At 42.6% G+C, this 17,839-nt stretch overlaps 1 protein-coding gene across 1 annotated transcript in view; it reads right to left on the bottom strand.

Moving 5' to 3' along the window:
- Positions 1-9,264: 9,264 nt before the first annotated feature.
- Positions 9,265-17,839, bottom strand: part of VCAN (versican) — a gene marked incomplete at both ends in the record, with an annotated part of 87,847 nt that continues 79,272 nt past the window's right edge. The window contains 3 exons of the mRNA XM_082302021.1: positions 9,265-9,395; positions 9,858-10,040; positions 10,538-10,682. Of these exons, the coding sequence (XP_082158147.1) occupies positions 9,265-9,395; positions 9,858-10,040; positions 10,538-10,682 (459 nt within the window). The remainder of the gene's footprint in view (positions 9,396-9,857; positions 10,041-10,537; positions 10,683-17,839) is intronic.

The following is a 17,839-nucleotide window of genomic DNA, read 5'->3' as shown; positions in this document are numbered from 1 at the left end:
GCTGGGCAGACACAACAAAGCCTCTCTGGGCCTGCTCTCCAGGGACACCCAGACCCTCCTGGGCCCAAAGTGTGTAAACCAACACCTTAAGAGGGGGGTGAGCTTGGGGAAACTCCATCATTAACTGAAGCTTTAATTGGAGAATTCACCCTGCTATGCCAATGAACCAAACCTATAGAAGTGTGAAGAACTCGTGCCCTGCTGTCCACCTTGGGGTCCATCTGGGCAGTGGCCTCTGGCCCCCAGTGGTACCTTTGAAGGCCTTTCAAACAAATCCCTGCCTTATTCCCTTACTCCTGTCCAGTCCCTGTGCCTAGGAGGCCTCTCAAGGCATCAGCAGCAAACAGAGTTTCCTCATGGCACATTTTCTCTCTGAGTATTTGATCTTGTTGATAGTCGTGTTCAGAGCTCCAACCTTGCCATTCTGAACTTGCTCCTGAACACACAAGGAAGAAAGTCACAGGCGTCTCATCATTTGTTTTTGACTTTAAATCAGTAAACACTGCCTTTGGGCCTAATGTTAATCACACTGCAAAATCAAATACTGTGTGACAACAATACATATTGGATCAGAGCCTGAAATCTCAGGTGTGCTGAACCATTTTGTGTTGGAAATTTGTTTGCACAAGCCCAGACCTAAATGAAGAACAAGGTGTGTGGAGGTTTAAAATCTCATACGACCTAGTTCTTTATGCTTATGCATTTCCTCATGATCTTTGGATGTATGTATTTACCTGCAGGATGATGCTGTAAAAACATACAGCTTTTTGGCATTGCTCGTATACTGATTATTAATTAGTACAGTCATTCTTTAATCTATTGTATTTTTTTCTTCCTGCCCCTGATTCATGTCAGATCAGATTACATAAAACTGGTAATGATATAAAACCGGAATTGTAGCTACCCAAAGCAATTCTTTCAATAGCTGAACAGCAGTATTAATTATCAGTGAACAAAAATACATGCTGCAGATTTGCAAGACTTCTTAAAATTCAACCTCATCTTGATAAACTCACAGGAATTAAAAATCTCTGAGTCACTTGGGAATCTATCATCAACAGGAATAATTTTTAAGGTAGTGAATTTTCCCTAAAGATATCAAATATTTTCTCTGTTCAGGTACTTTATTTCCTCTTGAGATTTTGGGGAAAAAATTCCTGATTGGTTTCCTTTTTTTTTCCTTTTTTTTTTTTTGTCTCACTTTTCAACTTACTTTGTTTTTTAAATAAACAATACAAGGAAGCAAATAAAAGATTTTTCACATCCATCTCCCTCAGTGAGGGTATCTCAGATATCTGTTAGGCAGCTGCAGAAAAGGTACAAACAGAGAGATACAGTCCCTTAAAATGCAAAAATTTCCATTCTGCTACTATCACCCGTCTGGCTGTTTCATCCAGAGATGTTTTGCCCTTGGGCAGAGCTATATGAGTTTAATTTTTCCGCGCATGTGAAAACAAGATGTCGTAATTGTGAATAAAATCCATGTATTAAATTCTTCCTGGAGTTTATCTCATTCCTGAGTGTGGAGAGGCTGATCTTGGAAGGACACTTACTAACCTCTACTAAAACTTAACTCCGACAATGAGTTTTTCATAATATTTCTCTAGTCTCCAGCTCTTCCTCCTCACCTACTCATGAATCAGATACGAAATATATTCGTAGATTTGTACAGTCTATTTGTAATGTTTGTGCCCATTTTGATGCTTTTCCTCATTTTTAAGGAAAGGCTCAATAAAGCACCTCCTTGTGATTAAATTCTATGATTTCACAGAATCACCGAGGCTGGAAAATCCCTCCAGGACCATGAAGTCCCAGCTGTGCCCGATGCCCACCCTGTCCCCAGCCCAGAGCACCGAGTGCCACCTCCAGCCCTTCCTGGGACACCTCCAGGCATGGGCACTCCAAACCTCCCTGGGCAGCCCCTGCCAAGGCCTGAGCTCCCTTTCCATGGGGAAATTCCTGCTGCTGCCCACCCTGAGCCTGCCCTGGCCCAGCCTGAGGCCGTTCCCTCTCCTCCTGTCCCTGTTCCCTGGCAGCAGAGCCCGACCCCCCCGGCTGCCCCCTCCTGTCAGGGACTTGTGCAGAGCCACAAGGTCCCCCCTGAGCCTCCTTTGCTCCAGGCTCAGCCCCTTTCCAGCTCCCTCAGCCGCTCCTGGGGCTCCAGCCCCTCCCCAGCTCCGTTCCCTGCCCTGGACACTGCAGTCCCTCAAGGTCTCTCTTGACATGAGGGGCCCAGAGCTGCCCCAGGATCTGAGGTGGTCCCTCAGCAGTGCCCAGCACAGGGACGGTCACTGCCCTGCTCCTGCTGCCACGCCATGGCTGGGACAGCCCAGTGGCCATTGGCCTCTTGGCCCCTGGGCACCCCTGGGCTGTGTCCAGCTGCTGTCACCAGCACCCCCAGGGCCTTTCCCAGCTTTCCAGCCCCTCTGCCCCAGCCTGGAGCTGCAGGGGCTTGGTGTTCTGAACAACCCTTTCAGTGAAGAAATTGCCCCTAATATCCCATATAAACCTCCTCTGAGTGGTGTAGGGGAGCAGTGAGAAATGTGTTTCCCTCACCACGCAAAGTCAGCAATGTGTCTGAGGGAAAGGGGGTGCAGGGGCTTGCATCAGACCTCAGTGGTGCCATGCCCCAAGGTTAATGAACACAGGAATAGCTCCCAAGGTGACCCCAAAACACTGACTGACTGCAAGGTCACCCAACAACCTGTGCAGTTCGGTCAGACCATTAACTCTACTTGCCATAAAACAGCTCAGAGGTGTGACACTGGGCATTTCACATCCAAATTCAGGTGGGTGTCTGTCCTTTGGTTTGGGACCAATCCAGTTAGCTTCTATCCAGTATATCGCCAATCTTAAAAGACTTTTGTAGTCTAAACCCCAAGTTTTTCCTTAACTTTCACATTTGGAATATCTTCTTCAGGAAGAACCTCCCACTCCACTCCCAAGAGCAGCACTAAGTGGTGCTGGATGTCCAAAGCTCTTATCTTTAGAAGCCATTTCACTCCAGCAGTATGTTAATGTCACTTCAACTTGAAAAATCCCTGTGTCCACACAGCCTGTCATTTTAAACTCTAATGTTTGCATTTACAAGTGCAAGTTAGCTGTTCCTAACAATTTCCAAGAACCAGAGAGTGACAGGAAGTGTAGCCCAGTTGTGCAAACACAGGCTAAAAGGACTTGTCTTAAAAAAAAAAGGTCCTGAAGGACTGAAGTAGATTAAAAAAAAAACCTCTATAGAGTGTAAACAAAAAGTACCACCAAAGCACACACACATTTAGGCCAGTTTATCAAAAACTAGAATAGCATATATGTTTTATCATCTATAGCTGCTCTAGTGATGTGCATTTTCTGGGGTGTCACTGTCTGATTGGTCTAAATTCATTGGTATGAATTCAAATTCCTGCCTAATACAAAGCTAGCCTAGACTGATCTTCCATTTTCAAATCAATACCCATGAACTTTTTCTCCCATCACCCTTCCTGCATTTCCATCTCCCCCATCAGAATTCCCTTTCTCAATGGTTTGATTTCCTGATGATTTTCTCCCTTCTTACTCTGCCTCTGAAAACGTCAGCCTGGGAAGCTTTTCCACAGGGAGTCAGCCAGGCTGAGAGCACGGGAAGGACGTGGGGGAGAAGGGATCACTATTCCAAATCATATCTTTTCCCTTAAAGCCTCATCCACTGATCTGTCAGTTATGGCACAGTGCAAGGGGACAGAACTTTTCTCCAGATCCTCTTGCAGGGATGAGGGAGATGGGTTCTGCCAGCTTTAAGGAAGTGTAATGTCTTTGGGACATCAGTGCCTCTGTCCTGGGTTCGGGATTCTCCTTATAACCTGGAAGGATGAGAAAACCAGCACCACCTGTTCAGGCTGCTGAGAGGAAAATATCTTTATTTCCCCCAAAAGCAGAGGGGAAGATCTGGCATTTCAGCCTTTTACCATCAGCTGTTTTCAAGCTCCAAATACCGGCCTGGCTGCAGCATGGTTTGACATTCACCAGAATACGCAGGTTTTGTTAACAGAGCACACATTCCCATGAAAATGCACTTTTGGGAGACACAGGGGCTGTAGCCCTGCTGTGTACTAAAAAATCCATGCATTTTGGAATTTTTGATCCTTGGTAAGAATTTTTGGTCTTTGGTAACCCAAGATCCTTTTAATTCCTGGATTTTGGATCGTTGCTAAGGATTTGAGTGCATCTGGAAGCTGCCCTGGCTTAAGCAGAGGTGGAAGAAGTTGCCTTCAGGGAACCAAAGGAATCCCTCGTTCAGCAAGCAAACAGCACCATCAGCAGTATCTGGTGCTTATTCCTCCTTTCCCAAGCTTATTAAGAATATTTATTTTGATAAAGACATGGTACTTTTGTGAGCCCAACATTTGTTCTAACTCTGAAAAGAGCAAACTGGGTTCCTGCTGCCTTTCGCAATTAAATCAGCTGCTTAGAAAAGTCAATTTTCTCTTGTTCCCCTTTTTATTTTTTCAAAGCTGTGAAAGAACAGGGCCTTTAGTGAACACTCAGATCTGCTGCAGATCTTTTTGTGTGACCTGTGCCAAACCTCTGCTTTGCTCTCTTCCTCTACCAAATAGGAACACTACGTGCAATTATCACCTCAAAGACTGTAAGAAGCACAGGGCCCAAATTCCTGCCATTCTCCTGCTACTGGATACAGCCACACCATTTATTCCCCTCCCTAAAATGACTGCCCTCCTGTCTCAGTAAGGATTTTTACTGCCACAGCACTGCTCACCACTACGTGATGTAACTTCCAGAGCTTAATCCCGGCAGCCTGGTAATTGCTCCTTACACCACTGCATCCATGCAGGACCACCAACAGTGTTTGCCTTCCTTTTACTTTCTCCTCCAGCCACCACAGAATGCAGCTGCTGGGCCATTTTCAGCTTCATTTCATTTCTCCCACCTACTGGCATCTGGAAATTCTGGTACTGTCGTGAATCCATTCCTGGCTCAGCAATAAATTCCTCAGTAGCAGAACTCAAGGTTCTGCTTCTCTGTTTTATCAGCATTTACACAGTGACTGAGCCTCTGCAGCACTAACAGCTGGCAGCTTCCCCACTTTGAAGTATTTATTTGCTATGGAAAACAAAATTTGCCACCAAATTGCACTGTAAAAGCTCTTAAACTTCCCTCCACGTCTGCTGCTGAAGGGCTGAAATGAAACACCTTTCTCTGGATGATGTTTCTGTCCTTACTTCTTGTCTCTGCCATGCTAACAGGTTTTTGTGGCGTTCAAGGTTTTGTCCATGTTTCATCCAAGCATTGTTTGCATCTTTTTCACCATTCATCAGGCAAAACAATGTGTTCATAGAGTCCTGGACACATCACTGCTTAAAATCGATAACACAATTTCTGTTTTCTCTGGAAAAGGAGGGATTTGCCTTTTTGCACCAGCTGCTGCAACTCCGATGGCCCAGGGATGGTCTCTGTTGGTGATCAGGGCAAACATGTCACCTACAGAAATGAAGATTTTTCTCTTAAAATTACTATCACAGACACTGACCTTAACCATACCCACATGCTGAACCTCAGTGTTCCTCCAGCCACTGCCCTGGCAAAGTAGTGTCGATCCCAAAGCCCTCTTGGCAGCAAATCCTTTCCACTGGCAGCCCCCTGCCTGCATCCTGCTGGCCAACTGCTGCAATTCCAGGGACTTGTGTTTTCTCCTACAGGGTTTTCTCCTACAGTTTCTGATGAGTTGTGATGTCTCAGGCAGGAGATCCCATTAAACCAAAGAAGTTCTGCCATCATGGAGCTGTCTCTATCTAATTTCATGAGGTTGTGCATCTAATAGGGTGTAGCTGGAAAAGAGGAATGTGTGCACCAGCCAGCACCTTCTCTTGCTGCTCGAGCAGCTCACCCAAAAGACTTGGCCTGGCTGATCTCTGCCCTGTGTGGTGTCAGCCTCTGGGGTGCACTCCAGGAATTCAAACACCGTTTGAAACACATGAAGGGACAGGAGGATGTTCAGAGCAGAAGTGGGTACTCTACAGAGAATGTCATGGGCAAAAAAATGCAAAATCTGTATTCAGATCATAGAACCAGTGAATAGTTTAGGTTGAAAAGGGCCTTAAAGCCCATCCATTCCCACCCCTGCCATGGGCAGGGACACCTCCCACTGTCCCAGGCTGCTCCCAGCCCCAATGTCCAGCCTGGCCTTGGCCACTGCCAGGGATCCAGGGGCAGCCCCAGCTGCTCTGGGCACCCTGTGCCAGGGCCTGCCCACCCTGCCAGGGAACAATTCCTGCCCAATCTCCCATCCAGCCCTGCTCTCTTTCAGTTTGAACCCATTCCCCCTTGTCCAGTCACTCCAGGCCCTTGTGACATCTCTGGTTTTGTCTTCTATCCCTCCACTCCAACCCCAGCATTGTTCCACAGAGTTCACAGATGCTCCAGGTGAAGGAATGATGGTGTTTGTCGTGGTAGCACCCTGACTCCACAGCAGAGCCAACTCTGTGACATGAGTGTGTGCAGGGTGTTGGTACAGAAACATTTCAAGGTTTACATCAGTATTAGAGAAATTCTCCAGAGCTGAATAATTTGCCATTCCCTGTCTAAATAAACAAGCATGGGTGACAGGTTTTTTTAGGGTTTTTTTGTTGTTTTTTTTTTTTTAATAAGGAATGTTGTCAGTCCTATTTTATTATGCGTAATAGAAGGAGGTGAAAAAAAAAATCAATATAAGCACTGCATCTAACCTAATTAAAACTACAATCACAATGTTATCTGAATGTCTTACAACATTGTTTAAATCCAACAAGTAGACAAGAAAACAACAAATCTATGCAGGGTTTTTTATACATATGGTGAGAAAGTTTGCAAAGTGTTAAAATATATTTTCTGTTCTGTGTGTTTCTGGTACAAGGAAGTGATGTGTAGATTAGTGTATATTTATGAACAGAGCCTTGACTTTTACAAGCAATAATCGACTTCAAAACATACAATGTATATCTTAAAATATCCCCTAAAGCTGCTCATATAAAGTCAAATCCAGCACCTACTAAAGTTCAGCCAGCTGACTCTTTGACTCCAGCGGGCACTTGACCAAGCCCATGGTAATTGTGAAGTACCTGACAGTCTGGTTGTATTCATATGAAAAAAATCACATTGCATAGATTTAAACAGGAAGACATGCAATAACAAGACAAGTCACAGTATAGCAGAACCTTGTTTCTTTGGTGAAACAGAAGCAGATATAAAAGTTACAAAGATTTTAGACTTTCATTCACAAAAAAAAACCCAGACATTCACATTATACACTATACAAGATAATAATATAAATAGAGAAAAGTATTATGTGCATTGTTTGGGGGCGAGGGGTGGGGAATGGACCGGCCAACGCGGGGAGGCCCCGCCACGAGGGTGGGGAGCAGCCTCTGCCATTCCTCAAGGTCAGGGGATGTTGTCTGGAGCTCTGGTTTCAGCTCCCAACGAGCTGTGGCAAGGTCACTCCATGGGCAGCTCTGCTATGTTGGCTGGGTTTCAATCCTTCTCCTTTCCCTCTCAGTTGTTTTCCATCATAACCCCACACGAACACAAAGGCGTAAACCTTGCGCCTGCGTGTATTTTTCATGTTACTTTAAAAGGTACATCCTAAGGAACTTACTTTATTTTCATTTTTTTTTTTAATTACTATTTTTTTCTTTTTTTCTAATTTTTTTCCCTTTTTTTTTTTTTTTTTTTTCTTTTTGTCCTGTGCCCAAAGGTGTGCAAGGCACTTTGCAGGAATAACAGTCCTTTCCGTGAAGAGGCCGTTTCAAACGTCACCTCCTACACTCACTGTACACATTGAGGTCAGCGGTGGCACTGACCAGGGCAAGAAATCATAACAGAAAACTCCTACGTACACACTGCACCAGCTACAACCTAGAACCAATCTGTGCACACACTTCTTTAGAGAAAGCCAAGATCCTGATTCTTCTGTCGGTCACACACAGTTCTCACCCATCTAGCCGCAAACAAATGATCCTGTTTAGCAGGAATTTTGTTCTCCAGGGAAAAAGAGCAAGCTGAACTGAGAGATGGTTCCAAAAGTGGAGCTCAGGGGCTAATACTGCACTGGTGAGCTCTTTGAATCTTCTTTGTATGGGTAAAATAACATCCAATAAATTAAATCAGTATGGCTTACTTCATTTATTTATGTACGCTTCACAGCTGCAGCATTCATACACAAACATTCATTACTTTATAAAAAGATTAAAAAATGGTTATATATACAAAATTATTTACTTTTTTGATTTTTGTTTGTTTTTTACAAAAAAAAAAATCCCCCAAACACCAGGTCTACCTCCATTTTAGAATGCAGAGACCTGTAATATAGACCTTGTGGTTAATATTGTGAAAGTAATTTTTTTCCTTTTTTCCTTTTTTTTTCCTCTTCTCCAAAAAAAAAAAAAAAAAAAAGTGGCCCTGGTTGATAAAGTTAATGTATTAGCACTTGGAATTTTACAGGCTCTCCTTGTCATACACAACTCCTCCACGCAGTCCTTTCTCACGTGTGCTGAAGCTGGAATGGAGAGCAGAAAAAACTTTCCATATTGCAGTCCCTAGTTCATGCTTCGTGCCACTTTTATGTGCTCTGTCTAAACTTTTCATCTCACGGGACACAAACTGTACCTCGGGTGGGAATTGGCACAGTTGCCATTAAAAAAAAAAAAAAAAAAAAAAAAGTCATGTCACTTGTGTGTTTATCTTCACCTGATAATTGCAAATTTCAGTCAGTGAAGTCATTATTTCAACCATTTCCAGCCTAGGTAAACAACACAGAAACAATGTCATAAATGACTGAAGACCTCTGAGGCCGTTCTAACCATAAATATGCCTGAAATTAGTGTGACTTTTCATTTTATATACAGGATTTTAAAAACAACACACAGTCAAACAACATTAAAATCATCTTATTTACATTTTCATTGGTGCTAAAATTGAGCTGTTTAAATATTGCAGAAGGCTGGTACATATCATAAAATGGTCCACACCGATGGCATATAGAAAACTAATAATCTTTATAGGCTGGAAATGGTTTCCTTTTATCCCCATAAGCACTTCTCCTCTTTTTTATTTATTTCTTAAATTTTCTGATAAACACCGTAATTTTTTTTTTTATTTTTTTTGCAAAACGCGTCGTGAATACTGCAGTCCATAGTTTCAAAACGATTTAATAATACTCCTATAAGTGATAGAAAAAGGCACAGAAAGTTATGACTTTGGCTGAAATGGTGGAAATCCCCATTCACCATTTAGCTCTCAGCGCCTCGAGTCCTGCCACGTCCTGATCCAGCGGTGGTAGTGCTTGGACGAGTTTAACGACGTCCCCTTGCCCGATGAGGAGTGTTTGTAGTAGTATTTCTTAGAGTAAGTCCTTTGGTATGTGGAGGCTGCAGAGAGAAAGGGGGAGAGGAAAAAAAAAAAGAAAGGGAAAATCGTTTAAAATTAAAGTGCGAATGGGCTGGCTACGCTTCAGATCACAGTTCCATTTACTCTTGGTTAATTAGAGGGTTAACAAATGATTAACTGGAGCTGTGACAGTGTCACAGGCATGCACCCAGTTGCAGAAAGAATCATTAGCATTATTAGCAACCTGTTGATTCCAGGATTTTTCTAACAGTGTTGCTGCTTACTTTAAAATAATCTTAATGCCTTCTGCAGAAACAAAACAGGAAAATTTCAATTAGTTTTGGAAGTTTGGTGTATTTTCCTGCAGACAGAATGAGCAGTATGGCTGCCACAATCTGCCCTGCCAGCTTTGCTCATCTCTTACAATACATGTTCATTACTTATTAATGGTTAATTAGCCCACTGTTTCTGGCTTGCCACTGGTTTGCTTTCAGAGAACTCACGATTCATGCAAGTAATTTTAGGCATATCCCATCGTCCGTTCCCTTGGCACCGGATGGTCGGGATGTGGCGCTGGATGAAACCATCTTTGCAGTGGTATCTGATGAGGGAGTTGATCTCGTAACGAGGTTTCATCTTCCCGAAGGTCTTTGCGTTTTCCACCACAGGAGGCTGACCACAAGCCACTGAAAGGAACAGAGAGCATCACCCAAAACTTCAGCTTGTGAGCCCAGTTTGAACTGGGACTGACCTGTGAGCAATGGCTAAGGGAAGGTGACAAGGGACCTCAGCTGGACTCCCAAGAGGAACATCCAGACAAGGACAGGGGATCAATCTGTCCTGTAGATCTTCAGTCTCATAAACCAAAAAGTGATGAAAATTGGAAAATGGCAGACATTGTGGTTACTATTGTGTTTTTGTTTTAAATTCTAACATAAATTCAAGCCAAAAAGTTGGCATACTCACACAAAGAAGTGGTTTTTCAAAAACCTGAAAACCAGTGAAGTTACTACAAGCATTTAAGGAAAAAGTCCCATTTTCAAGACTCTTCGTGTCATCCTCAATGACAGACCATTCAAAAGGACTTAAAACTGATCCATCAAGGTCCAGAGAACATGTCAAAAAGTATTGAATGGCAATTTAGGAAATTACGGTTTTGTCACTGGAAACATGGTTTTTGTACCTGTTCCTTTCTTGCAGGTATAAGTGAGGTGATAATTGCACGGGACATCATTCCACTGCCCGTTCTCGTGCCAGATTATAACAACACAGTCTTCTCCAGCAGAAAAGAAGCTGTCTGGCTGGTTTGGTCTCCAGTTCTCATATTGCTGCAGAAAAGAGAAGCAAAACCATCATTCCCAGTGCTGGAGAATATTTACATCAGCAAAAGAGCACGTGGCATCACCTGTGGTGAAGAGCAATCTGAACTGTTTGAATCAGGCTGCTAAGCATGGGCTGAACAAAGGTAGATGTATAATATCTTCCCACCCTATTAAAGATCATCTCAAGGGGAAAAATAATCTGGTCTAACTTCTCATTTACTGTAAACTGATGTCAGGTGAACAAAACAAAGAGACACGAAGAAAACTGGATCCTAAGTGTGTCGAGAACATTCTTTCCTACATAAGAGTCATAAAGTATAATGCAAGAAAATAGAGTAAATAGCCCATACCCTTCATTAGTCCACATCTACTAAGTGGGAAATTACAGACTGACTACCTAGACTCGGATTATTTATGACACTGGATGACTTCATTCACTTAATGAAGTCATTCCATAGGATGATGTGCAGAATTAAGTGCAACGTAAGTGAAAGAGTCAGAATGTGGCCCCTGAAACCACTGGAGATTGGTGTTTCCACTAAAAATCCTAGGTGGCAGACTGAGCCCAGACAGCAGCCTCTCAGCTTTAGAAATGGTGACCCAAATTCTGCCCTCTGTGGAAAAACCAGCTCCAGACGTCTACAAAAATATATGAATAAAAGCAGAAAGCGATTCTTCAAAGTACATTACTTTCAGAAGTAGAAATCTGTTTTTTGGTATGTGAAAAACAAACAAACAAAAAAGACCTCATAAAAGAACCTTCAAATGGCTATGAAATATCAGCACAATGTCATTTCTGGATGCAAATTTCGGAGGATTCAGTCTGTTTTTTCAATCAGCAGGAAAAGTAGCAACACTTTTGTCAGACTGGTTGAAACCTGTGCAGCAGTTCTTGTCAGGAGACATACAGCCTCCTGTCCTGGCAGCCAGAAGAGGTGGGATAACCCCTCTCTTTGTTCCCAAACAAAGCACAGGAATCTGAGATTTGCATGATGGTATGTCAAGAAAAGAGAGAGAATATTTGGAAACCACTCCTAGTGATTTTTGCTGGGATTTCTGTTGTGTCACTCTGGGAAGAATTTAATGAAGGATAAAAATAGATATCTGTAAGAACTGGAATTCACATAAATGCCAGACATTAACCAGGCAGCTAGCCCCTTGTATGGGCAAAATGACACAGTTTCTACAGTGCTTATATTTTCCTCAGTGCTTACATCTTTCTGACCAGAGCTGGCCCGTGTAAATGTCATAAAAGTTTAGCTTTCTATTTTCTCAACTTTGTGAAATAACCCCTATTCACTGCTTGGGTGAACACATTTCAGAAATAAAGTTAACATACCCCACACAAGTAGTATTTACCTTACAATGAATCAAACTGTGAAAGGAAAATGAGTTAAATACTTAACCTTTTCCTACCACGTGTCATCTTACCCATCATAGGTTTTAATTATCCAGACAATTTAACCAGCACAGTCCAAATAAATTTGCTCTGCACTGAATTTATTACCTCTAATAAAACATCCCCCTTTTCATTTGGAACTAAATTAACTCCATCTCAGCTTTTCAGTGTTTAATAGTCCTAAATTACAATGCAGACCAAGTCATTTACTCAAGTCCAGACTCCATTGACTTTCAAGAACGTGTGAATACACACACACAAAAATGAAAGAAAAATGCAAGGTTAGTGGCAGAAAATTTCATCAATAATGTCCTGAGAGCAAAGGAAAGATTTCAACAAGCCTTGCAGCTGTTTCGTGTGGAAATGATCCTGGAGAGCTGCTTGCTTCCATAGGGATGAGAGTGTGGGAATGAGGGCTATTTAGTGGTTATCGGGGGCGTGTGAGCTGGAGGTGCTCAGCAGCCTGCCAGCTCCCACCCTCAGCACACAGACTCCGTATGCTCTTACTTGCCTTGCCAAAATGACTCCAAAATTTGTGTTTGCTTAGCTGGCAGGACTGCAGTGTAGTGGCAAAGGATTACATCTAGGCCCTGTGGCTTGTTCAAGAATGTCTGATATCCCCCAGCATGACTTGCTGTTACCTCATATCTGATATCGTCATTGCACAGATTTATTTTGGCTGAGGAGCTCTGATTTTGCCTGAGTCTGGTGCCAGAATTGCTTAGTAGAGGAAGTTCCAGACTGCTGAATTGCTTTCTTAGGTCTCCACCCAGCTCCTCTGTCGTTTTTCAATTCCTTATTTAGACACTGATAATGGGACAATGATACAAGGAGATTCTCACAGTTTGAGTGGAATGAGGCTGCTAGAAAAAGAAATTAATATTTTGCTTTTCTCTTATGGATTAGGTCTTTGCATGACCCTAAACATGACTCTGGTTTTCACTTAACACTAGTGTAGATCTGGGGTGATTGCACGATCTCCAGTAAACCCGTATCAGCAAAAAAGTAATGGGAAAAAATCTTTGGCAATGCTCTTAGCTGAATCATTCATAAGACAGAACCTAGATAGGATCAAATACTTAGTGAATACATGGAAGAGAAGTTGCTGTAAGATTTCTAGTCCGTATTAGAAATATTTACACTGGGTGATTGCACAGAGTGACCTAAAAACCTTCACTACTCTGGTTTTTAAGCAACATTACCACAGCAGATGTGAATTTTTTCTCTGTATTAACATGCAAAGCACTTCCAGACTGTATATTTGTGGACATATAGTCTGAGTTATGTACAGGACTCAAAAAACTATGTGCTTCAGAGGAGGTTTGGCTGACCACACTTCTCCTCCAGCATGTTTCACTGAGGTGGTTGTGGCAAGGAAGGTTCAGAGCAATCACAGAATCTCAGAATTGTTTGGGTTGAAAGGAACCTTTAAAATCATCCAGTGCCACCTCTGCCATGGGCAGGAACACCTTCCACTAGACCAGGTTGCTCCAAGCCCTGGCCAACTGATACAAAACTCAGCTGAAATTTTTTATTCTCTCTGTTATTTACCACAACCCATCCTTGGTCAAGCCCCGACCTCGGGCTCAGGCAGACACCACTGCGCCACCCACTCTGGGAAGCTCTCAACACCCACGATGGCAGGGTAATTGGGACTTTTCCTCAAAAACCTGAGGTTTCTGTGTAATCAGGTGACTGCAGGACCTACCCCCAGGGACAGGAGTTGGGTCTCTCTACCTTCATTTTGTCCTTGGGGAGCCACCACTCTGTCTGACCATCATTGCAGGACAAAAACTGGAGTTTATACTTTTTATGCCTTTAATTTTACTGTAATCATTAGTTAATCTTCCTTGTGCTTTTTTGGCTTTATTGCTGAAATCAAAGCCTTCTCTGTCACACTGGATTTATTAGTTCTGGATTTCTCTGCTAAAACGCCCTGGAAATTCTCCTGCAGAGTGTGGATGGTCCATGGTAGAGCTGGAGCTGAGTTGGGATTCAGCTCTTTAGGCTTCCTACGTGGCACTAGACAATGCACTTGGCTGGCCATTCCCAGCCCATAAAACAGGGAAAATATATTCTCTTGCCTCACAGGAGGAGTTTGGATATGATGGTTTCAAAAGCCCATGAGGACGTTCTATTAAGTTCCACATTTTTTGGGGAGGATTTCCTTATATGGCACTGCATAAACTCACAGTCATGTTGGGTGGCAGAGGGACTTGTGACATAAAATGAGCTAAAAAAGCCAGGACTGTCGCAAAATCTGTAAAGCAGAAAACTTTATTAGCCAGTCACTACCTATTCTCATTCAGATGGCTGCTAATTAAACAGAGGGAGCATAATCTTCCTCATGGTCAAGATCCCACCTCGTGGGAGATTTGTTATTTAAATTCTCAGATAAGCAGCCTTTCTTGATGGTCTCATTTCCTTACTAATGGGTAATCCACTCAGGTGGATCCAAGGTCATCTCAGCTTTGTGACACTCCTTTGGGAATTTCAGCCATTCCTTTATCTCCAAAAGGCTCATCAAGCGCCTGAGATCAATCACTCGGATTTTGCATTCCTAAATAGTCAACAAGCACTGTGTTTAATGAAGCACAATAAAATAAACCACTGATGCCAACAAAACTTTACTGCTTGACCTCTGTATCGTGTAAAGGCCAGTGATCTCCTGCACACGACTGAAGCTAGGAAATCATTTACTTGAAATACATCGACTTAGATTTACAGGTTAAGGCTTTTCCTTCTGGGGAAAGGAAGCATGTTTTCAGCATGTTTAAATAAGCTTAAAGCACAAATCTGTCTTGGCACTTTTTGGCGCTCGTAGTTGTGATTTTTATTTCCCTTCATTCCGGCTACTTCCCTATCTGATTCCTCCTTAATGCCAGACTAATGAGGCAAATTAAAGAAAAAACAACAATGGAAGATGTAGGGTCTGGCTGACTGGACACTTTCCGTGCCATTTCATCTGGAAGTGAAGCAACATTTCCTGGCTGGTATTTATCACTAAGCTGAAACCACCACTGCAAACCTCACTGGCTATCACCCTTTTCTTGTCCTGCCATAACTCTGATAAGAGCAGGAATACTTTTTTTTTCTTTGTTTTTTTTTTCAACACAATAGCAGATGAAGTCTTAGAAATCTTTATCAGGAAAGTCCCTGAAGGAGTCCCTCACTGTGGGGGTTGTTATAATTGGACAGGTTAAGTAAAACTTACATCTCACTTTCAGTGAGTCTCGGGAATTACTCGGTGGCTGAACTACAGGATCTGCACGAGGTTACAACGAGCACATGGATCAGTCCAGGAAACCTTCATTTGTGACTCATGCTGCTATACAGCACGGATGCTGTTACAGGAGACACTTGGAAAGTTTGAACGGGATTGCATTTCTTTTCCATAGGAAAAAAAAATCAACCAGATTTCTGTGAAGATTTGGCAATGTCTGAAATACTTCCATTAATTTCACCTAGTATTTAAATGCATTTATACGTGGGAAAGATGGTAAACTACCTTATAGTGCAGGCTCTGTTCCACTAAAGTTCCCTCCAGTGCTGCAAGGGAATTTTCTGTTTAATTTTATGAATGGGAGCAGTCTGACAGAACTCACCAAAAGCATTTTTGAGATTAAAAACTCCATTCAGTGAGTGCTTAGCACATACCTTGATTTAAAGGCATGGTTCATGCCTTAAGGGGGAAGATCACGGGGAAGATCACATGCGGGATTCAGACAGATGCTAAAATAATTGCCTGAAGGAGGAACCAAGTGGGTACATAAGTCTTTGCTGGGAGAAACTCAAATCAATTTGAAGCTCCTATATTTAAATCTATCTGAAAGCACACACAAAAATCACACGTCGTGATCCTGGAATTTTTATAGGTCATAGTTGAGTGCCTTCCCTTTAGCTCTTAATCTGAGTTTTATTTGCATAGGATTTGGGAAACTGGCAGGATTTGGACCAGGCAGGAACCCAACACTCCCTATGACTGAGTCACACACTGTGAACAAGAGAAACTCCCAAGAGGAGCTTTGCTAAGGACTTCTGCTTCATTTGCAGGGGTTGGGTTTTTTGGTAACAGAGAGGTGGAATGTGCTGAAAAACTTTTTGAGCCCTGGGCAGCAGCTTGCAAAAAAAAAAAAAGAAAGGGACTCTGAAAAGCATACATTAATGTGTGTCTACGGGTATGCACGAGAAGTGATTGCAGATTGAATAAGCAGGAAGAGCTCTGCAAAAAACAAATAAATAATTTGGGAAAGAAATCTAATGAATTTAAATTAAACAAGTGGGAAAAAAGGCTACCTGATGAAATTGGAACACAAAAGCACTGTCAATCCTATAGCTTTGGGAAGAGACGATTGTATGGCGGGGCAGATGAGTAGCTCTGGGATTGTTCTTAAAACAACCCCATAGAACATAGAATTTTTCCCTGAGAAGCAGAAAGCGGTGAGCGTGGCAATGAAACCCCGCTAGGTGACACTGTCTACTCACAGCAAAGCCCACAGCGGCTCCAGAGGGATAATTACTGAGAAAAGACACCTCCTTCATTAACCCTTTCAAAGCTAAATGAAGCCATGGACTTTTACCTGCTCTTTACCATGTTTTGTTTTTAGAATAACAGCTTTCATCCACTTCAGTTTTGAGGGTATGCTCTGTGTGCTGGGCTCTCAGACGTCACTTCAGCAGCTGAGAAATCACGTTAAAAATGAGTGGCAAAGACCTGGAGAAGTTCTCTTGCCACAGGGCAGGTGTTTTACTGTGGAACAAAGTGGGGTTTGGTGTAATTTGAAGTAAGTGTTGGTTTGGTGTAATTCACGTTCTTTTTGGAGTCACGCTGACACGAATATACATTGGCAGCGTGATGCAAATTGTGTGGGGTGTGACTGAACCTCTTTGTGCACAGCTACCAGAAGAGCCACTGGGAAAAAAAAAAAAAAAAAAAAAGAAAAAGAAAAAGAAAATCCTGCACTTTGTCAACAATTACTGCAGGTCTGAAACTGTCCAAGAATTTTAGCCCAGAGTAACAAGTAATTTCAGCCCAGCAGTAAAAAGTCTCTGAAGTAACTGCTGACCCCCCTGGTAAAAATAAGACAAAACCCCACTTTGTCCAAGAGGCCCTTCCTACCACATCCTGAGCCAAAAATATACCTGTCATTAATAATATTATATAGTTCTCCTCCATTTAAACGCGGGTCAAATGAGCATCTTAAAAAGAGGCCGTAATGACTGACTGCAGCACAGAACCAAAACATTTGGTAGGTTTAAAATCTCCTTCTCCAAGGACCCTATGGGACATGGGCACAATGAGCTTTTTGTTTGCAGCTGACTACAGCACTTTTTTAGTTTGTTTGCTTTACTTAACCCTCAGAGGCAGGCTCCTTCCCTACCATACTCCACGCCTTTTGAAGGTTTTGTGTGTGTGTGTGTGTTCAATGAAGTTACTCTTTATGAGAGGGGTGCAGTTACAGATTTGCTCAAGCTAAAGCCTTCTGATTCACTGACCAATAAAGGAAGGAAAAGAGAGAGCTTTGTTTTTGCCAGAATTAAGTTTCTGGTTTATTTTCCTTCTTTTTTTAATTTTTTTTTTTTTTAATGTAGCTCTTAACACTGACAACCTGAGGAACCAGCTTTGCAGAACACAAAGCATAAAGCCCCTGTGCCAAAGGGGAGGAGAACCAAGGCAGGGTCTCTGGACAGCTTTAAAAGTGGCAAAATGCCCTGTCCCTTTCCTGGCTGGCAGCACTCTCCGAGTGACAGACAATCTGGCCAC

This window comes from Coloeus monedula (genome assembly GCF_965178545.1).
Source record: "Coloeus monedula genome assembly, chromosome: Z".
Taxonomy (NCBI): Eukaryota; Metazoa; Chordata; class Aves; order Passeriformes; family Corvidae; genus Coloeus; species Coloeus monedula.
The sequence above is the reverse complement of the archived record's forward strand: the minus strand, read 5'-3'. Positions and strand labels throughout refer to the sequence as shown.